Below are 23,409 nucleotides of genomic sequence, written 5' to 3' on the forward strand. Positions count from 1 at the left end.
CAGGCAACTTAGGATCTTAATATAACCACTGCAGCCACAAACACATCCCAAAAGCAATTTATGTCACCTTAACATTGATAACTTAAAATGAAGGGGATGAACTTTGAATACTTGTGGGTTATTTGGGCTACTAAGTTTTCAGAGGTTTTTGGTTTTATTTTTCCAAATCATCACCTGGACATGAAAGCTTAATAGAATATGTTGTAATGATATGTGTACTATTAAAGATTGACTTCTTCATAGCTTCTAAATATATTTTACTTGGATTTTGCCTGAACACTTAAGGGTAGAAGTGAGCTATTCAACTTCTAAAAAATGACACTACAAATTTGAAACATCATCACAGTCTTTTCAGAACTGATGGGAAATGGTGCCACATCTAATAAATAATTTATCAAGCTACGACTGCAGGAATAACAAATATCTTAATTAGTGGAATTAATCAATTATGCTTTCATACATTAGTTGACTGTAGTCCTCTGTAAGGAAAAAAAAAGTTTCTTGTGTTATTCTACCTTTTAAAAATGTGGTTATCATGCTCTCCTTCTTTCAAGCATTTAGAACAAAGTCCTGATAATTTAATTACATGCCTCATTCAAATGCAGGATCATACGAACCTGTAATGGCTCAAATAATCTGTTTACTAATAATTCATCCAGTAGTGCTTTTTTTTTTGAAGGGAGAGGGGAAGGGAGAACCTTATCTGCAATTTCACTTTGGTACAGTATTATAATTATAAAAGAATAACAATATAGTTGTACAGTCTGCCATTTAGTTCGATGTTTTTAGGTGCATTTAAGCTATTGAATTAATCTCACTTTTAAACAATAGAATATAATACTTTAATAGCTCGCCTTTGCACTGGCTTTGTGGGATGCTGAAATTAGTATTATAATGCGCTGTGTATAGTTTCTGCTGAATCTGATTGCTTTAGCAGCAGTCAGTTTGATAGTATCAGGTTCCAGCTTGTATTGCTGGGTCAACATGGACCCAGGCCATTAAAGGAGAAAGGTTCAGGGAAAGTTCATTTCTATTGTTTTACCATGGTTACAAAACAGAAAAAAAAGGAGAAATCCTGCATTTGTAACATATTGCTTCCTTGGGCCCTGAAGGTGGTATGATCTTTTTTTCCTCTTAAATTGAACACAGAAATATAAACCTCCTGATTATCTCTAATGTAAACAAAAGGATATTTTCTGATCACTTTTAAAGTAAAACACAGATGTTCTGCATTGACTGCTGATGTCATTAAACAAAATGTTTGTATTCATTTAATTTGATCTCCCAAACTGTTAGCGTTTAAATTTGTTACTAGGTCAATAGAAAAATTAAAACTTCATACCGGCTGTTACAATACTGACTTTTGTTTACATAATTTTCACTTTAATTAACTCCCAGTAAGCCTGTTGAAATAAGTATGTTTGCTTTTTCTTTAAAATATAACCTGTCCATTGAAGCATTTTCTTTTTTATTGTGGTTATAAAAGGAAGAAACATTTTCATGAAAAAGTGTGATCTTAAATGTCATCATATGTGTTTAACATTTATGGTGAGGTTGTAAACCACTTGTGAGGTACCATTATGAAAGGGTTTAAATCTTAAGATAAACATGTTCAATACATGTATAAGAAAAAAGAGAGCAAGGATAAAGGACTTTTCACAGCATTAGTATGTTTTTTCATGTGAACTGTTGAAAAAAAGCTAATCCTACAGCAGTTCTTCATTCACAGATGTAAATTGTGTAATGGATGTAATATAGAATAAAATTTGCTATCTGTACCAATATGAAGAAATTCTATAAAGCAAAAGGTTGCACAAACATTCTCTTAATGGAAAGATTTGCATTAAATTTGACTGAACTCTGAAGGTTGTGACACAGCATAATCTTCAACAATATGTTTTTATTTATAAAGGCCTTTATGTATAATTCCCATAAGCCACTTTTTAGATAAGTGAAGCTATTTGTAGATCTGACTGTTACACAAGTCAAAGAGATAATGGCATTCAAGACTCTGTTAGTTATGGAAGCTAGCTTACAGGGGTGAGTGTGTATTTGTTATTTTCCAGAGTTGCCTGCCTCTATTATTATTAAATGTGATCTCATTAAGAAAAGCAAATTTCACATATGCGAAGCTGGGCCAGGATGAATGTGTATTTTAATTTAAGATCTTTGGGGAACACGTAGATAATATTGTTGACTTAGTATGTGCCATTAATCTTCCAAGGCAGTGGTGCAAGACGTGTGCTCTTTGGGTCTGTCTACCCAGAAAGATGTACAAGAGAGGTCTGTGGTCATTCAAAAGAGTCATCTCACTATACAGTTGCTATTGACTGAATTGGGTGTTGAGTCTTAACAATATTGTTGTGGAAAGGGGAAAAAAAAATCCAAAGGAAAATATTTGGTTGGCATATGTGAGACTTAGGAAACTTTATAGGGTGCAAATGAGTACTAAGTAAACTCTATTACCCATTGTTTACCCTTGACTACACTTCTAGGTTTGATATGCATTAGCGAATGACGTCTGTTTTTTCAGTTGACTGTGGTGCTCATTTTCTTTCTTAAATGATTGTGTTAATGTTACTGTGCCCTGCTAATCACCTGCAGGGATTGCAGTCTGTATGCGTGCATACTAACGGCCTGCACACACTCGTGATCAACCTTCTAGATCACAGTTCTGTCATGATGGGGAGACTTGAGATACTCATCGTACTGTGTGTTTCTCTGGCTGAGTGCTGCATTGCCTCACAACCCAGTGGGAGAGAAGGTGGCGGTCAGTAGTTACTAAAGATGATGAAGTCTATATCGATTCCTCCTTTGCTTTAAGGTGTTCTGGGACTACAACAACTATTCACAGAATCACAGAACGTTAGGAGTTGGAAATGACCTCGAAAGATCATCTAATCCAACCCCCGTGCCAGACCAGGATCACCTAGACAATCACACAGGAACACATCCAGGCAGGTTTTGAATGTTTCCAGAGAAGGAGACTCCACAACATCTCTGGTCAGGCTGTTCCAGTGCTCTGTCACCCTCACAGTGAAAATGTCCCTCCTTACGTTCACATAGAACTTCCTGTGCTTCAGCTTGCACACGTTTCCTCTTGTCCTATGGCTGGCCATCACTGAGAAGAGCCTGGCTCCATCCTCCTGACTCTCACCCTTTACATATTTATAAACGTTAATAAGGTCACTCCTCAGTCTCCTCCAAGCTAAACTGGCTCAGCTCCCTCAGCCTTTCCTCATAAGGAAGGTGTCCCAGTCCCTTAAGCATCTTGGTGCCCCTGCACTGGACTCTTTACATGGAATTCTGTGACCTTGAACTGTGGGGCCCGGAACTGGACACAATATTCCAGGTGTGGTCTTATCAGGACAGAGGGGAAGAAGGACGTCTGTTGATCTACTAACCACACACCTTCTAATATATCCAGGATGCCATTGGCCTTCTAAGCCACAAGGGCACATTGCTGGCCCGTGGTCCTGCTGTCCACCACGACCCCCAGGTCTCTTTCACCTGTGCTGCTCTCCAACCTATACTGGTACCTGGGGTTGTTCTTTCCCAGATGCAAGACCCTAAACTTGCTCTTGTTAAATCTCATTTAATTTATCCTTGCTCAATTCTCCAGCTTGTCTGGGTCTTGCTGAATGGCAGCACAACCCTCTGGTGTGTCAGCCACCCCTCACAGTTTCTTGTCATCAGCAAACTTGCTGACTGTACACTCTATTCCCTCATCCAGGTCATCAGTGAATATATTGAATAGTACTGGTCCCAGTACTGATCCCTGAGGGACTCCACGCGATACAGGCCTCCAGCTAGACTCTGTCCTGTTCATCAAAACTCACTGGCTTCTTGTCTTCAGATAGCTCTCAATCCACCTCACTACTCGACCTTTATGACCACACTTCCTCAGTTCAGCCACAAGAACGCTGTAGGAGATGGTGTCAAATGCTTTACTGAGGTCAAGGTAGACCACATCTACTGCCCTACGATTGAGTATCCACCTGGTTATATCCTCACAAAAAGCTATTAGGTTAGTCAAACATGACTTCCTCTTGGTAAAACCATGTTTTACTAAGGGAAAAACAACCCTCTTAACCTTGATGTGCCTAGAGACAGCACCAAGGATAAGTAACTCCATCACCTTTCTGGGGATAGAAATGTATTACCTTGGGAATGGCAGCCTAGAAGCTCATGTGTGTGGAGAGTGTGCTACACTATGTGATCTATGTATAATTGTATGTATGTGTATGTGTGTGTATATATCCATACATACACACACACACACACACACATATTTCACAGGGTCACTGTGTGACAGAGAAAGCTTTTGCAAGGACTAAGTTTATGCCCAGGAGTCCAGTGCATGTCTTGTCGTTATTTTTTTTTCTCTTAAATCATTGGATAAATGGATAAATTGGAACAGACAACTGCTTTACCAGTCTACTTCCTAGACTCCTTTTGTATATCTGAGCCTCTGTATGCAGAAGACACTGCTTAAAAACCGTAAAACTTTTCTCTGTTTTAAAGGACAGTATAATGAAAAGGCATCATTGCAAGCATATTATAGCTTGCCACTTTATTCAGTAGTATTAAAACCAATTATATCTGATACCCAAGTCAATAAAGTATTGAAGACATCACTCTGACCTCCAAGCCAAGCACATAACCAAGTGTATTTATGGACAGGATAATGTCTAATCTGATTCTTGTTCTAAGCCTTTAACTTGCATGTGGCATAACATTTTTCAGGGCTTTTTCTGCACGTGAGCAAGAAAGAGTCATAGAAAAGTAAGTTTTTATTGGTAAGAAAACAAAATAGAAACTGAGGCACTTGGCTTTTGAAGTTAAGGCTTTCAAAAAAGTAGAAAATAGGAAGGGTCTAAATATAATTGTGCATTAGCACCTGCTTTAAGTCTTGCCTAACTTGTCTCTGGGCATGAAAAGAAAATGTGTTTGTAATTATTATGGCTAATACGTATTTTGTTACCTTCTCAATGCTGAGTCAGAATTTGAGCTTGTTGTGCAATGATCTGTATGGACAGAGTCGAGAGGTAGTTCTGTGTACTTTTCATTTTTGGAAATATTCCAGGCATGGACCATGCCAATCAAAATTCATTATAGATGTATACTCTGGCCAGCTGTCTGTATATCCCAGGAGAGCGTGCTGGAAGCCTGTGGTGCCATTTTGACCATTTTGGAAGTCATGCTCCTGTAAGAAATTCTCTTACATGAACTTCTGTCATACCAGCCCCATGCTGCTGAAGATACGAAGTTTGTACAGGGAAGGGTGAATTGAATTGATGGCGTTTCAACCAGAATTCATAACAAGAATGCGTTTACAGCCATGAAAATTATACATCACACTTGGCTTTTATTTTGGCTAATGTAAGATTTTTTGAGAAACATGCTTAGATCTTTTCTGACCTAGTGCAGAAGTAATTTAATTTCAGAGTGCAGTATCTTTCTCTCATAATGTGCTTTGGAGATGGGAGGTAAAACGATTACAGCAAGTACAAGTTTTCCAGTCACAGAGTAAATACAGAGCAGATCCATGGTTAGGCATGTTAAATTACATATTAAAATAAACTTGGTAATTGATTTCTTTCTTTTCAGTAAAATAGATCCTTAATATCTTTCTGTGTAACTGTATTGTGTGAAGCTTCACCCAAATGACATTACCAGAATTACACAGAAATAGTAATAAAATCTGACCAGAAGTCGATACATTCATTGTCTCTAGAAACTTACTACTTGTACCACGTAACAGAAATGACTGATTTTCAGTGTAATGTAAATTTATTTAATAGTCTTACGTAATAGAATATGATGGTCAAGCAAAGATGCATCTAGACTTACAAGGTTGGAACACTGTAACACACATGGGATCTTCATTTCAGAAACAGAGATTTTGGGGGAGATCAGGGATTTTTCGTGGAATATACTGTAATTTTTTTTTTCCCCTATGAGTTCATATTTTGTTGTGTTTTGGAAGTAAAATGCAACCAGAGTACAGACAAGGATTCATTAATCAAACAGTACCTACAGCCCTCTTGTGTCTCTTGGTCCCTGTGGAGTTAAGTGATGAGCATTGTGCTGGGTGTTGCACAAACCCTCTGCTATACTCATAGCTGGTTTCTGTCCCAAACAATTTGAAGTCTGAATGACAGACAAGAAACTAATGATGTGCATGCTCATTAACTTCTAGTTTAGGATTTGCTATCAGATAGAAGTGCACTTGGTTGGAAAGTAGACTTGTTTCACCAGTGTTAACTTGCACAGTGCCACCCAACGTAGGTGTCTCGCTCTGATCCTAGATACCATCTGTTCAAAGAAACCTGTCATTTCAATTCTCAGTATTCACCATGTAAATTCATTCATAGGTTTGTATTTTTACATACACGCAAATAACCCCATCTTTTTTAAAGGTTTAAATTCCTGATTACAATGGATACTGTGTTGTTGCCATCAATCCGTATTATACTAGTTTTGCAGTTACAGACCAACAGCAAGTCTTCAATTTTTCATATCCCTATTACTACTCTCAAATGTACAATGAAAGTCATTTCTAAGCTTTTATTTAGGTGGTTCCAGCAGTTCTTGGGAAGCGTACGGTTAATGAGTGTGGGTTTTCAGAATTAAAAATAAGGTGAATAAAGGGCAACGAACATTAACCACAGTCTCTGGCAGAAGCTAGAATAAAATTTTTCATTTTGAGTATAAATAGTTTTTTAAAGGGCAAAGGGTTTAAGATATAGGCAGCTTCATTAAAAAGGTGACAGTTCACTTGTTTCAGCATTTCATGCGAAGAATTGTGGCCAATTAAGTGATGAATGCATTCAGATATTACAGTGGATACACTTATATGACAGAACTCTATTATGAACTGTTATGAATAAGAACAGCATATTAATTAATAAAGTGCTAGGAGAACCAGAGTATTTTCACAAAATACTTGCCTTGAGTAGTACTTTTTTTTTTTTCTTTCTTGAGCTTAAATCAGCATTGACATGTTCATGTGTTTTTAATTTCATACAGGTAGCAATGAACGCCACCAGCTCTGTGACCCCTTGAGCAATGGTGGGCTTGTTATGCAATGTTTTTTCTTGTGTTTCTGGTTTTTTGTTAAACAGAGCTCAAAATGGCAGCTGCTGCCCAGTGTGTCCTACTAGAAAACAAATCAGATGTGGGTCTTTTGGTTTTGTTTTTTTTGGTTTCTTTTTTAAAATGAGTTAGGCAAAAATTTCTTAAATGAAGATGTTCGCTCTTATTATAGGTATATGGTTATATATGTGTTCAAAAGAGGAGTGTGCTATTATATGGCCTAATTCTGCTTTGAGTCTAATTGGTTATTTGTACATGCAATTATCTGATTTATGTTCACAAATTTGTAATTACATGTGCAAGTTATATGCAGAGATGAATGCAGATGGTTAGAAAACAAGCCTTGAAGCAGGACTGTTCATTCCAACTGAAGTTCATATATTTAAATCATTGTTTCAGGCCATCTGCAGACTCTAACAGACATAACCACATCAGTTACACTTGCTTCACATTAGGAATCTTCTCAGCAACTTGAAGTAGGAACTTTTTTCTTTTTTTTTTAAATAAAAAAAAATAAGGCTTAACATTCTTTTAGATTATGTCATTACGGATCAAACCTGCCTTTCTGGCCTATTGGCTCCAAACTTGACATTTTTATGATATACATAGTAGATGATGCTTTGAGGGTGTGTTTTTAGAATTAAAAGCCTAAGAAGGGATGAAAACAGTTGAGGAAAATATAGGCTTTGCATCTGTTATAGTTTGGGGTTTCGTGTGGGTGAATAACACTGTTAGAAGGAATCATTTAGCTTGCATATTTAAATTATGGGCGCGGTTTATTCTCTTAAGGTTGAGTGAAATGGGAGAGGCATCTGTTGTAACTTGGCAGAAAGAGCATTTGTGGGAAGCATGTACTTTAGATTACTGCTTTTTGTACACTTTTTTTTTTTGTTTGGTTGTTTCAAGACTTGTTTTGATAGGACAGCATGTAAATAGAGGAAATAAATACGATTTTGCAAGGTTTTCTTGTTACTATTGCCAATATTCATAAGTAACTTTCTTCAGGATCTCCAGTGCTGTGATTTCTGAACTTCCGTTGTATATTCTGAGCACTATTTCTGAAACAATGCTTTTATTAAGAGAAAAATACATAAATGTAGTTTGAATTTATGCATGAATTCTGTTTAATAATTGCATTTCATTGTTCATTTGGACTTACTTTCTACTCCAGCTTGTATGGTTGTCATCATCAGGGGCTTGTGTTTCACAGTTACTACATAATCATGAGAGCCAACGTACTTAAATGTTTTAAGAACTTTCAGGCAGATCTAGTGTTTCAGCTAATTAGATGAAGCAGTGAACTTTTTGGCTTAATTTACTTCTGACATCATAATTCTGCCACCCAACAGAATTAGATTAATTTCTTATCTGTTTTTCCCTTTCCAATAGCTGACTTAGAGCTCCCAATTTCATTAAGAGAACAGTCACATTTCAGTAATATTTTAAGCTCATGTACAATCACAGCTGTATTCAAATCTGGTACTGTGGTGTACTCTAGGAACACTGAGATTTCTGACTGGTTTTATTTCTTTTCCTATATGAATTCATATAGTACGGTCAGTCAAGATGAATCTTTTTCTTAGATTCTTTCACTGTGTTTGTAGTTGGACTTAGAGCATCAAGTAAGGGCTGACATGTTGGTGTAATTTATATTCTGTATATTCTTGCACTCGTGTACCTTGTATCTTGCACTGCTGTGTCAAGCATATTCCTGATCTTGCTAAAAAGCAGACTGATATGGTCTTAGGAAGATGGAAATGCTATCAGCTCGACATGACTGGGCTGTTAGGAAAAGAAATAATTCTGCAAGGTCCCTCAAGTTTAGTATCCTAGTACTAGCCAGTGCTCACGCATTACCATGATGAATGGCTTTGGATATGGAGTGCGGTATTTTTTCTTCCATTTAGCTCAGTTCTTTGATGCACTGTTGAACTGGTACTGTATTTCTGACCAAATAGCCATTTTTGGCAATTGCCATTTAAAAAGAGGAGTAAAGTGGTGTGTTACTGAGGGGCGCCAATGTTTTGTCAATATGCTTTCTCCACTACTCCCGCCTATAACACGGTCCAGTTCTTTTGAAGATCATTCACACACTTGTTAGTGAAGATTTTTAGCAAAACTTTGTATTTATTTTAATTTTTTTCAGCACTGTTTGCTGTCTCAGTAACTCCTTTTAATATATCATGAGTTCAGCACTAACTGTTGCGTGAGAACATTTTCTGTTTAACTGTGAGAAGAAAAATAAATTTAAGGTAATTGCACTGAGAGTTTTATTGTTTTATACGACTGCTGCAAGTAAATAGGACATGGTGTGATTTCTAATGTTTGTTTTACTAACTGCCAAAATAGATATATGCCCAGTCTTAGAACTGCATTCTTTTCCTTAGTTCTTGAGTGGGAGTAGGAGGGGAAAACTTAAAATAGTACAGTATAAGGTTTAGATCGATGTGCTTTGTCATTTTTTTTCAGTGCATTAGAAATATTTATGAAGGTTACCTTGGCAAGCAAGTGTTTTCCAACCAAAGGAATTAAATTACACAAAAGGTTTAGTCAGTCTTCCTAGACCTTATTTTTCAGAATTGACACGCCCTTGGCTCAAGTCTTATCAGCGTGAAGGCTGCACGTATGACACTGAGCAGCATGGACGCTATCCCAGACCCAGCAATGTTGTGTATATACCATGGAGGCAGAGTCCATGGTCTTTGGTTACAGGTTGTCAGAGGGTACCCCTGACTTTGCATTAAGTTAGCAGGTAGCCTCATGCTGTGACATCCTCAGCCTTTTTTGCAGGGACCGTCATATAGAGGCACATAATAACCACTTCCAGTGGCTCTTCACCTAAATTTCATTCGTCCAGCTGCTTTGAGGTCAGAAATTCCGTGTGAGGCTTTTGAAGCACTGAGGGGAGGCCAAACAACTGAGAAATAAAGCCTAGATTTTTCAGTATGTACCTAAATGCGATGCATAAATGCTGATGTAGCTAAAATGGATATTGATATTCAAAGCTGTTCTAAGCAGTTCTAAGAACATAAAAAATACATTAAATAAATACACCAAATGCCTTTTTCAGATTTGCTGCCTATCACATCTGGAGTGTAACTCTCATCCATTCCCCCCTCCCTCCCCCCCCCCCAATATTGTTGATTATAAAACTGCCTGGACAATGGCAGCCTTGCTGCATCATGTTTGCTCTATTTCAAATGAGGACAGTATTTCTGTGCACTAAACTTGCTCACAGACAAGGTTAAAAATAAAACTGTAAATGTAGAAAGCTGGCCATGAAAATAATTAGTTTTGGCTAGAAAGGCAGTTTGCCTTCTTATGGCTGGTCAGAGTTGCTGTTTTCTTTGGGGATGTTTCAAGTGTCTTGAAAAAAGATAGTTGTAAAGAGCAAACTTCCTTCACCTAGAGTTAATTTTGCACAAGTATTCCTCAAAGTCAGAACATCAGAAAGATAAGTCAGTACATCAGAAAGATAAATCATAGCATAATCTCAACTTCTTTGCACATGCTTTTAATTTTATTATGTATGTTTTGCCATAACATCAGTCATCTATAATATGCCAGTCATGTATTCTAGAGAGGTATGTACTACTTATGAAGAGTTTTGGCTGTTTTGGAACCAGTACCTTCCTTGGTGCTCAGAACTCTTAACAGAAATCAGTGGGTGGGTCTACCTGTTTCAGATTTTGAGGGATAAGACCCTTAAATTTTAAAGCCATGGCTGTCTTCAGGCAGATAGCGAAAAGGGCTGAATGAAAAGTCAGCTTACTTACTTTTAAAGCCTGCAGATAAACCCATACTTCTCTGCCTTCACCTCTTTCCACATGATTGTGCAGGACCAGATCTCCTGATTATGTTTGCTTTTAGTTGTTTTGCACTATCAAAGTGGTTTCTAGGAGCAAGCTCATACTTTGATAATACAACTGCAGGTGTATAAAAATTTAAAAGTATAATCAAAGCACAACATCTTACCCAATAATAACCACCGATTATTCAGGTTTTTTTATTCCTTAATTCAGCCATCTGTTGTTGTCTAGATCTGGTAAGAGAAGGAGGATATAAGACTAAAATATGTTGAGCTAAAGACCAAAAAAAGAGCTACTTCAGAGAACTTGCTTTATTTTAGGACAATATACTCTCAATTACTTCTCATCTTTTGTACCTTTCATGCCAGTCACAATGCAGAAGACATAGATACCTTTTCCTTCAAAGAGAAAATGTTAAAGCCATACTAGACCTTGAAATGTTTGTGAAAGTTGAAGGGATGAAATACAAATCTGTCCAAAAATGAATGGATTTGTATTGAGCTGTTCTGGAAGGTGTTCTGAATATCTAATTGTCCAGTGCTAATGAAGAAAGTATTTCCCTTCCTTGTGGAGAGTTTAAAGATTCACCAGTCTGTACCTTTAGTACCTCTGTCACTTCATGGCGTGTTGCAAATTCTGTTCATTATCTGCAAACGTAAAGCACAGTTGTGCAAGGGAGTGTATTCTAAACTCTGGAAACAAGTCTGCAGACTTTGATACAAGCTTACACAAGCCTATCTCAGGCGGATCAGTTTTGAGGGAGCTAAATGTATTCAGGTGCTTCACTTGAAAAGCTGAGTGCTAAGTTACATGGTCCTGTAAAAAGCTTTCATTTTCTTCTTCAGTGTCTGTTAAAATATCTCATATGTGAAAACTTTAAAGTTTTAGGGAGGAAGAAAATCTAACTTACATGTTCGTATTTCTAAAAGCAGGAAGAGTGACAATGTTTCTATTATGACTCGTTTTTTTAATGGGTTAACAAGGAACTGGTAACTTCCCTTTGACTTCCCCTCATTCCTTTGAAACAGTTAATTGTTGCATCTTCCTTGTGTCTTTGTTGAAATTGTCTAATTTCAGCTCTTCTTAATTTAATCTTCAAAGAATGAAATAGCAGAGAGGAAGACCAGCTATGACTTCCAGATGTAGGTCTGTTTCTTCTAGCGTCTTCTTCTGGACTCCCAAAAGACTCCTTCACTTCTCTGTACAATGACCCTAGATATTCAGAAGATTTATGTTGGCTTTTTGGGTTTTGGCACTTCAGCCTGTTTATCTTAGCTCTAAGAAATCCAAACTCCATTCATTTTAAAAATCAGAATGGTCGGATTTGAGTAGTTTACCCATTGAGATAATCAGCATTACCTTAGGAAGTACCATGTGTATTCAAAAGATCCAGGGTTGTTCTTCCAATTTTGTGCAGATAAAATCATACAATACAATTTATAACTCTATAAACTCTTATATATAAAATCTAAGCTTGAGTAAAAGGAGTATTGCCAACAGTTTTTAAATTATTTTTGTATCTCAGTGACATCAACAAGAATAACTTACATTGCTCTGGTGTTTAAATATAGTTTTTGCATAACTAATCATCTCATACTTTTTAAAATTACATTTTATCTTCATACCAAAGACAAATCTACTAATTTTGATACAAAGCTGGAATGTGAGTACTTTCAATCGAGCTTCTTATCTTGGAATTAATGTTAAATTGTCCTAATACAAAAATGACTAGGCCTCTACTACACACAAGTTTAGGAAAAATACCAACAAAATGATTCATTAAGATGTTTTTATCATTATGTTTATTATAGTTAATTAGCTATGCTTTTAATTTTTTAAAGTGTTTATCATATAGCTATAAAAAGATAATGAACTACAAAACAACATGCAAGTTTTAAAATATAATCAATTACTAGATTTTTTTAAAATCATCTTTACATACGATTTTCCCCCAGCATTGGTAATTATTCAAACAAAATTCTTGCAATTCTTATAGTTTGAAAGCAGATATTACAAAATGGTAGTATTTCAAGTTAGGAATTTTGGCTTATGAAACAAGTACATAATATAAATAACAAACTGAGACAATTAATTTTACTTAATCAGTTGTTGGGGGCAGGCAGTGTGCGCTTACTTTAACCAGAGATTTACTAATTTTAGTTGTGTATTGCGTAGTCTTCTGTGACTCTAAATCAGACCTCAAAAAGTAATTCTTACCTGTGTTTTCCTGCCTTGCCATAAGGAACAAGCACTTCTTAAACAGATAGAAGCCTTCATGTAGTAGGTTGGAGTTAATGCTTTGTTGCTTTAAAAATTGTATCAGGATAAAAGAGGTTTACTTCTCTGCAATGTCATTTCATATTTTCAGTTGGATTGGAATTAAGAGTTTAGCATGTGAAGACACTTACTTGGTAAAGGTTTGGATAAATCAGGGGACTGAGTTGAGTTACCGGGCTCGTTTATGGTTTTGAGTATAACAGCCTCTTTTTATGGAGTAATGCAATCTGCTTGATTGTAGGAGATAACCAAAGGAAGTTTTTCCCCAGGTACTTCAGTATCACTCACCTGTAGTTTGGTAATGCCCTTCTTGGTCTATGGGTTTCTAAGGCTTTGAAGAGTGTTGGGTTTTTCCTCAAAACTGAAGATAAAAGTATTCAGACTTCACCATGGCTATATTTGGTAGTAAGGATTAATTCATCAAAGAGAATCTTCACAGGCATAAACTTGTTGGTTTTTTAAGACTTGGAAGTCATGGATAGGTTGTGCTTTATACCATGGCACCCTGCTTGTTTTTTATGCTGTTGTCAGATCCTTCTTCTCACATGAGAGTGGTGATTTGAGAACTGTGCATCATCATAGGTATTTAAATTAAGCCATTAAAGTTTCCTTATATAGTGGCATTTTGTTTTGGTGGGTGAATATATTAGTTGCACTCCATTTAAATCAGATCATTTTTGTCTATGATGTTTTTATCAGTTTTATGTGTATTCATGGTATATTTATTTTTATTGTAAATCACAAAAGAAATTTCAAAGAAAGATGGAAGACACATAATTTGGTTCTATGAGCTGGAAGAAGACAATATTCTTTTTCTACAACTGTTTTTCTTGTAGCTGGGAACATATGATGATGTTGTTTGTATTTAAAAAAAAAATCAAAAATCCCCAACCAATCAAAGAAATTATCAAGCTTATAATTTTAATAATGACCTCAGCTCAGGACATTAAGTTGGGAATTAATGATCAGTTAAGGTTAATGACTCAATGCCTTGAGTCATTAAACTCCAAGCAAATGCCTTGTACTTTGATTGTTTTTGGTTTATTAAAGGTAGGTTATAGAAGTTGCAAAAAGAAGGTTATTTCCAAACACAAGGGGAATGAATATGAACAGAAACCAGAGGTATTTTATTATCTGCCTCCTGCAGTCCCAGCATAGCTAAAAATGCCATTATCCTTGATGAGAGTTTTGTTAGTGCGAGGACCTAAGGAGCAAAACCTTTCAAAGCCGACTTTCTTTGCTTTCTTGTTTTGAGAGAAATGAAGAACCTGAACGGTTTGGCAAAGCATCGGTTAACACTGCAGTGTTCAAACTGCACATCACTTATTTCTGTGAAGTTATTCCACAGCGTCCCCTAAATAAGCGGTTACAGGACACTGCAGTAGTGCTGTGTTATGATCTGTGTGTAGGAACGCGAGCCTTTGGATGTGCATCCATGTAGCAAGTACATATTTGCCCCTAAGTGGGTAACGAGTATTTTCATTGTAGTCCGTATCTCATTTGTATGCTACTTACACAGTCCAGGAGATGTAAAGTTGTGTGTGTGAGCATTTAACAGACAAGGAGTGCTTAAGCATGAATCCCCTTTTTCCACCCCCCCCACCCCCCCCCCCAATACTGGGCAGATGTAAGCCACTGTGTTGGCAGTTGCTTAACAATACCTTACAAATAATTCTGAGTCCTTCCTGACATAAAGTAGTATATTTAAAGTAAGGTGTCTTAGTGAGATTTTCACTTTAAATAGAATAAGGGTTAAATGATAACTTGACTTATCTTTTAAATGACAAAAAATAAAGAAATTGCAAGACCTTTTCACACATTAGATATGTATTGTCATTTATCATCTAGATATCAGGCTAGCAGTGCGAAGTAATAAAACATATCATCGAAAAATGTGCTATAGGTCTGAATCACTCTTTCATTCCACCTCCCAGCTAACTGTAGTATTAAATCAAACAAGCAGAACATTTCCTTAGGCAGCCATTGCCTTTTAATTTCCTGAAGAACCTTAAAATATCATTCATTACAAGTACTACACATATTTGGTTTTTAAAAGTCTCATAAATCAATAGCAGGCTGACTGTAATAATTATTACAAGTTAGTGCATAATTTTCGTGCTGAAGGCTGCATGCAGAACTTTAGCATATGCAAACGAGGCAATTCAAACTGTGTATAGATATTAATATGAAGAAGCAGGTAACGAGGTGCAGGCTATGAATTATGCATCAAGAGCGGCTGATCTTCAATGAGGAAAATGAATTCAGCATGTAATCTAATTAGTGATGGAAGTCTATTACATCTAACTGCAAAAGCAACCGTCCTTGAAACAAATTTATTTACAGTCCATGTTACCACTTGAAACAACTTTGAAATGATGTGTAAGACAACAGCTTAATTGTAAAAATTTTTTTGTTTGTTTGTTTGTTTCAGTTCTAGACCTGGAAGGCCTCCTAAGAGGACTCAAAGTGTCACCTCCCCAGAGAATTCTCATATCATGCCACATTCGGTCCCAGGCCTCATGTCTCCTGGAATCATCCCGCCAACAGGTAGGATCGCTAGAAACACCTTTGTATGGCAATCTTTCAAATTCATGGCTGATGATAGCCTCTTGTTAATAAACTAACTGTCTAGGAAACCGACACCCAAACATCACAAAGGAGTTCCCATAATGTAATGTTATTGGTACATGAATGTTTTGTATGTCATGGAAATTGTGGTAGCTCAGTACTGTAAAATGCATATAGCTGAGCAAATAATAATCCTTTATAACTTCCCTCCTCTGTTCTTGTCTTTATAAACAAAAAAACCCTTTCAAACCGTGAATTACCTATCGTTAATTTCCTTTCTCATTTTTAATAGATCAAATATCTTCTGATTTTTTGCTGCTTTGCTTGATTAGATAATGTCATCATGAATATAGTTGCCTGAAGAAACCAAGTTAGTTAAAATAACTCCATGCTGCACACACGTCTTTCTTAATTTTTCATCCTGAAATTCCATTTTTGATACGTCTCCTGAGGCCTTATACTAATGTAAAGTCCTGTAACAATCTGTTTCTCAAACTACTATTTTCTTTTGAAAGTTGCTATAACATCTCCTAGCAGTGATTTGCTCTTAGACATATTTAAATTAATAAAGGCAGTGTTGCAGGAAGGAGATGAACAGCGTCACCTGCAGATGGAGGCACCCAGCAGTCAAGCTGTTGATGGTGCTGCCATGTTCTCTCTATTCATATTACAGATGATTTAAGTTGTCCTACCTGCTTCAGCAAGGTTAATCTAGGGAACCTGCTTTGGCAGGGGAGTTGGACTCTCTGGAGGTCCCTTCCAACTCCTACAATTCTGTGATTCTGTGTAATCTGAATTTCCGCTTATTTCCCAGATGTTTCTCACTTCAGTTTGCACAGCACAGTTTCTAGTACAGATTTCCTCTAAGAAAGGGAAAGATAGTAGACTAGAGAGTTCCAGAGAGGATGATTTCTGGGACTCGGAGATTGGATATATGGGTGGATGTTTGAATACATGCCCATGATCATGTACCTAAGTAAGAGCTTGATCCTAGGGTTGGTTTTGGTCATAGCTGACTAAGATTCTCAAAACAGAAGCACAGTTCAGGAAATACCACATGCCAGAAACTGTTGGCAGTTTGGATGCAATTGTCTTGTCTGGAGGAGGTAGGAAAGTGAAGAGTTTAGCTCTGTGGACAATGTCTCTTGGCCGTAGGGCTCAAGAGCTGCTTTACATACTGAGATAGACACATGGCCAGAAATGTTTTATTAGGAATTTACAGCTTTTCAAAAGGCTAAGGATGAAGAGGAGTGACAAAATGAAGAGAACTCAGACGACAGAGGTCGGTAAAAGGGAGTTACACAGTAGACAGAGGGAAGGAGGGATGAGACTGAGATTGTGGGCAAGCATGAGAGTGCAGGAAATAGGGCTCACAGGGGTAGTCTGGGCAGGTATAAGCAGCAAAAAAAAAATCAGAATTAAAAATATACAATAGGAATTGCAAGATAAAATTTAGTGAAGGAAATAGAGTTATTGCAGAGTGAGTGCAGTATGAGAATAATAGAAAGGGCCTATGTGGGGAGAGAAGTTTCTATAGGGCAAGAGCATTTGTGTTTATGAGGGAGAGATCAAAAATTTTAGAAGCAAAGGGCAATTATTTGGCAGAAGTAATGCAGGAGAATATGAAATTAAAAAAAATGTGAAAAGTAGAGAGGATATGACATGAAAGAGGTCAGAGACAAATAAGCTGAAAAGAGGGAGACTGGAAAAAAACTCTTGTCAACAGTTTTGTGTTACAGTTAATATATGAGCAGATTGCCTCTTGATATAATATCTTCTGAGTAGTTTTTTTTGTTTTGCATTTCTTTTATTCTAAGAAAGCAACTGAAAACCACAACTCATACCTAAAGTATCCTATTCCTCTCTTGTCCTTTAAAGCTGGTCATAACAAGTTAATGATAAAAAAGTACAGTACTAAAAACACAGGTCCAATTTCTTAGAGTATCAACCGGCAAAACCAGATGTAGACCTTTTTAAAATGGTGATTAAAAAAAAGGAAGAAAATAATATAATTCAAACAAAGAAAATAGGCATATGCAAGATTATCGTTCATTGAATGTTAAGGATCGCAATACTTTGTGAGTCTCTTGCAAAAGAGGAAGGGTTTAAATGAAATTGCTATTAAGTTTGAACTGGTTTCACATTACATGGCTTACCACAACAGAAGGGGTGAGCATGATTTTTTCTCGTTGTGGTGGTGTTGAGTCTCCAGCAGCAAAAAAATGCAAACACTGACCTGGTTAGCAGCAAGCTGTGGAGTATAGCATTCCATGGAGTATGGCTCAGCAAAAGTAAAGAACATCATGATAGTGGCAATATATGACAGTTATTCCAACATTTTATAGACAGGCAAGTATAAAAATAGGGTTATAATCTCAATTTGTGAGTTCAAATCAATGCACATTCATGCATCTCCATTGTGATGCAAAACCACTGTAAGACCTGAAGAAAGACTGAAGGAAGTACTGCTCTAACTCCAGTAGATGATGTAGGAGCACTTGTTACATGCTGCCACATTAGTTATCTTTCCTCCATACATTCACTGTACACTCATAGAACCACATTGCAGATTGCTGGGGACCTTCTAGTCGAACCTCCCCATGTCAAAGCAGGGCAACACAGAGCAAGTTTTTCAGGGCTGCATCTGGTTGGGGTTTGGGTAACTACGATGATGGAGGCTCCATGTCTCTTTGCAGTGTTGTCCAGTGTTTGACTACTCTCAAAGAAAACAGTTTACTTTTCAGTGGATTTTCCAGGTTGAATAGTCCAAGCTCTTTCAGCCTCTCTTCATATGTCAGGTGCTCCAATCACTTAATCATCTTTGTAGCCCTAAGATGTCTCCTTGTTTGAGAAGTTCACAAAGTTTGAATTTCATGTTAGCATCCAGCTCTAAGCAGAAAAAAAATCGAAGTACCCGGTAGTTAAGTTCCTTCCCCTCCCCCCTCTCTCTTTTTTTGTAATGTTCTTCATTTTAAGCTTTCTGATTGATTTAATAATCTGAGTATAATAACTAAGTTTCCTTCCTGCCTACAAAAGCATGTAAGTGATCACACAAACAATTATGTGCTATTTAATGCTCTTTTAAAGTAACGGAGATCTGAAGTTATTAGGTATTTCTAGGATACACAATGCTATGATTTAACATATGATTTTTACTTGAAAATTTTACTTTTTCTGAAATCTTCACAGTACAGAAATATGCATTAGAAGGTGGGAATCCTGGTTTCTAAAGGGGCTAGTTCTGCATGCATTGTTTATGTGCACAAATAATATTGTTACAAAAGTGTCTGCAAAGTCTTCATGAAATGTCACGACTTTGTACTTTTTTATGAGGCCAAGTTAAGAAACCCTTAAAAATACATTGTATTACTGATCCAATCTGAAAACCCATGCAGAGAACATCACAATCATCACTTAGAATGGATTCACATGAGAGAAATATTTAGGGAGTGAACTGAGATTTGGGGCCTATATTGAGATGGCAAATCAAAGGGAAAACAGGAATAATATTCCACTTTTTTTTTTTAGGGAGCATAAGTTGAAGATGTGAGGATCAGTCACCTCTTGGGTGATATTTTGTCCATTTTTATCACTATATTTATAAATATTTCCCACAATTGCTGATTTTATCACTGCCTTTAATTAGGATCAATGCACAGAATGTTCTGAATTCTAGAAAAGAATGATCTGCTGACAAAAGGCATTCTGTGTTCATTAAAACAAATGTAGGACCTCTGAAGGTGTGACAAAATGAGAAATAGGTAGTAACAGGAAACTAAGAGGTTCTTGAATTGTCCAGAGAATTAAAATCTTCCTGTGTTTCAAATAATGTAGCCAGAACAAAGAAGAGTTTGGTGTAGCTTCAGAAAAGTGTACTGACTTTTCAGGCTTATTTGGATCACACCGTGAATTGCTTTCAAAACTAGATGGCTCACCATAGTTTGATCTGTGTATTGTGGCTCTTTTCTTAGCTAATGCACTTAGAAGGCTTCAAAAGTTGTGTAAAGTTGAAATGGTGGACAATTGGAATTCATCAGAAGAACAGTGCTGTAATACTTGTGTTTATCATACATTGTCTCTGTATTTTTATATCTATAGTTGCTATATAGAACGATTATTTTTCATACAAACTTTGAAATGCAATTATCTTCTCAAAATAATTCGTCTCATAATTATTCTTATGTATTTTAGGTTTTCAAATTGTTTTGCAAAGCTGCTGACTTAATTCTTCTGCAGCTTGACCTACTGATTCTGTAATCTCCAGGTGATGAAATGAGTAGCTACAAACTCCCCTACTTATTTCTCTCAAAGATAAAATGTGAATATAAAGTAGTTCTGGAACAAATCACTATCATAGTGCATTATAAGAATACTGTGTGTCTCTTTGTCAATGAAAGTAATTTTTGAATACCTTACATGTTTAACTTATTACATTAGTTTTGCAGTAGTCTTAGTATTTAACGTTGCAGTTACTATTTTGAGCAGATTTGCTTTATGATAGGTACTTCTGTCCACCTGTTCCACATCTGATCCCAGACTTACCTGTATTAAACTGCTGTTCTGTTTCTTTAAGTGATAATCTGAAAATTTAATTTCTAATCTCATCCTTATTTTCTCTCTTGCTGCATGCCTGAATCAATAAAAGTATATTCCAACTTCCATCCTGTACAAAACTCTCTGAGTCATGAATTATTTTATGGAGAATTGGAGTAAGGAGAGAGTTGAAAGGTTTTGTATAGATTATTTCAGCTTGGAGGACAAATGTAGTTCACAGATGCAGCTGTTGATAAAGTGTAGCAACGTTTCTGCTAAGTAGAAGATGGAATTATTTGGTGTTTAAAGAAAGATTAATCACATAATTAAATAATTTCATTTTCTCTGGCTCACAGTTATTGATGTTGCATTAGGAAGAACTGAAAGAATGGTTAAAATATAATTATCATTGTTACTATATCCACATCATATTGGATATTGCCAAGAAACAAAATCTGTAGTTAGAAGTATTTTCTCCTGGTAGACTCCGTCCTGTAAGGTCGTAAGAATGAATTCAACGCATCTAAGTGAGTTGAGTTGATTTCTGAGTATTGCAGAGGCTAGAAAGCTAAAAGTTTGAGCTACATATTTAGGATTTTTGAGAATCACATGCCTTATTTAATTATTTTTTTATGTAGTGTGCCCATTTTGTTATTTAAAAAGTTAGAAATTAATAAAATGGAGTGACCATCGGTTACTTTAAAAATGCCTTCCATGTTAACAGAGTGTTTTGCTTATTAGTGTTTAATAATTTTCAATGTTAGCATTGCTTTTAATTGGTGTTATAGGGTGATATGCTGTTTATCTGTTGGGGTTGAACTAACTAACTTCAAATAAGCAACAAAATTCAGCTTTCAGAGTGAGAAACTGTAATCTAGTTCAAGAAACGGAATCAGACTACACACAGAGTTTTGCACTTCATTAAGGAGTAGTCATTATAATTAATGTGAAAGCTTCTATCTTGTTCACTAGTTTATGTGTCAGCACGAAGATCTACTAACTGAAGTCTGTAAATACATTATTTCATAGTTTAAAAAAAACATAATTAAGGTGTAATTCTGGCCACCTCTTCTGAAAACAGTGTCGTAATTTTGTCATATCATCATCCTGCTGAATGGCTAGCTATCTTGTACTTTATCACAAGAGGCTTTATCACTGGAAACCAGTTCTGGAAGCTTGCTAGTTTAAGTTCCAGTGAGTCCCTTACATTCACTAGTTAATAATTAAGTTGGTTTTCCATGTAGCCACAAATTTTGTAAGAATCTCCAAGTCAAATGATTGTAAGAATACAAGACACAGTGGGAGCCTGAGTGTTTAGCTGTATAATCTCAGGCATATGCAAACTCATTCTTTTCTGACTTTAAATGTTTTACCCCTTAGCCTTCATTTTAAATGTTGTCTTAAATGTAAATTTATTATAGTAGTTGATCAGAGTATACTGCCGTACAAGAATTTATTTTGAGGTCCCAATAATAGGGTCAAACTCCTGTGAACATTCAGTAATTTCAGTAGCTCTTTGTAAGAAAATAAGATGTGACCACGTTGTTTATTACAGGGAAAGGTATGGAAAGTAACCAAGCAGACAGATTATAAACTGTCCCTGAATCTGAAGGCACTTGCTTCTGGCAGCTATTTTATTTATAGCTATTTTTGACCATGAGAAAGCTTTGAGTATCTTTACTTACAGTAAACCACTTAGACATAGCTTTTTTTCGGTTGTAAGATTGTCTTAAAACTAAGAATTACTTGCAGAAATAGAACCTTTCTTTAAAGACATTTTAATCAATAAGAACTTGTACATTTGCAATATTACACCATGCAGCAGTACATACATTGAAAGCCTACAGGGTGCTGTTGGAAGACTCTGTAAGTCAGCAGGTCACACCTTAGGCAGGTTTGTCCACTGCCTGTTCAGAGGAGTCCCTGGATTAAACTATTTCCAGAAATGCTCCCAGCTTTTTTTTTTGTTATTTAAAGGGAACAAGATCCTTCTCTTCAAAAGTGACTCTGGGATTAAATATTTAGACAGTGAGGATAGTCAGGTAACCTCAACATTCTCAAGGTACCTAAGGAAGGAGTGAAGTTATTTCACAGTTATAAACCAGTGAATCCAGTCTTCTACTTGCATCTTATGACTACTTACTTATTATTAGGTTGTGATATGCACAGATTTATTATATTTGAACGGTAAATCTGAGATGAGAATTTTTTGTTTCTTCCTAGATCAGAGAATTATTTTGCTTTTTGAAGGCTAAGGGTGCAGTGCCATAGATTTGTGAATTTCCCCCTAACAGTGATATTTCTCTACCAGTTGGGATCCCAGTTAAAGGATCGTATTAAACATTTTTGGGAAAAATACCCTCCATTTTCCAAAAGAACGTATTTTATCATCAGCGTATCCTACAAAACAAATAACATGCAAAACAGAACACCAAACTCATGATAAAAAAGAAAGCAATTAAAAGCTTATTCTTAAAGGCAGGGATGTGGCAAAGTTATCAATGACTAAATTTGGACCTCATAATGGAAGTGTTTACTAGCATTCACTGCTTCTCTCTGAATCCAAATATACTATTATTTATAATTGAAATGAAAAAGTTATTGAAAAGTTACATTCTGCAGAGTACGCTGATTGTTCCATAAAATTAAATTGTTCAAGATGGAAATATATCAATTGTGGGGAAAACTGAAATTGCTTTGTAGCTTAGAGTTCTGGCAGTCTTTCAATAAAAAAAATAGCATCAAGATAATCATGCTCCTATGTTTGCAGTTTTCCTTATAATAAACCTGATATTTTTCCATCTGAAGTCTTTTTAATGAGAATGTTTAGCCAAAATAATTTGATATAAAATAATTTAATTACTAATTGGTTCAAAACCAATTTTTTACAGAGCAAAGAGTGCACTTTAAACTTTGAATATAGAGTATCATTTTATTAAACACTGTCACTAGAAATGAACCTGAATTTGGAACAGTTTCTCAGTCTTCTGAGCATGATGGTCTCCTACCTGAATGAAGTTGATTTCTGTAGCAGTATAGTAAGATGGTACTTGCTAGAGGAAGCATAGCAAAATTTGGTACATCCATTACATTGCTAACTATGGTTCTGTGTCATTGTGATGAC

The 23,409-nt window shown here is 36.1% G+C and overlaps 1 protein-coding gene across 4 annotated transcripts in view; it reads left to right on the plus strand.

The window, feature by feature from the left end:
• The window catches only part of DACH1 (dachshund family transcription factor 1), a gene marked incomplete at its 5' end in the record, with an annotated part of 366,559 nt that overhangs the window by 139,718 nt on the left and 203,432 nt on the right, over window positions 1-23,409 (plus strand). For all 4 annotated transcript variants that reach the window (XM_084279482.1, XM_084279483.1, XM_084279484.1 and 1 more), the window contains one exon: window positions 15,616-15,731. In XM_084279482.1, the coding sequence (XP_084135608.1) occupies window positions 15,616-15,731 (116 nt within the window). The remainder of the gene's footprint in view (window positions 1-15,615; window positions 15,732-23,409) is intronic.

Source organism: Gallinula chloropus, assembly GCF_964237585.1.
Source record: "Gallinula chloropus genome assembly, chromosome: 1".
Classification (NCBI taxonomy): Eukaryota; Metazoa; Chordata; class Aves; order Gruiformes; family Rallidae; genus Gallinula; species Gallinula chloropus.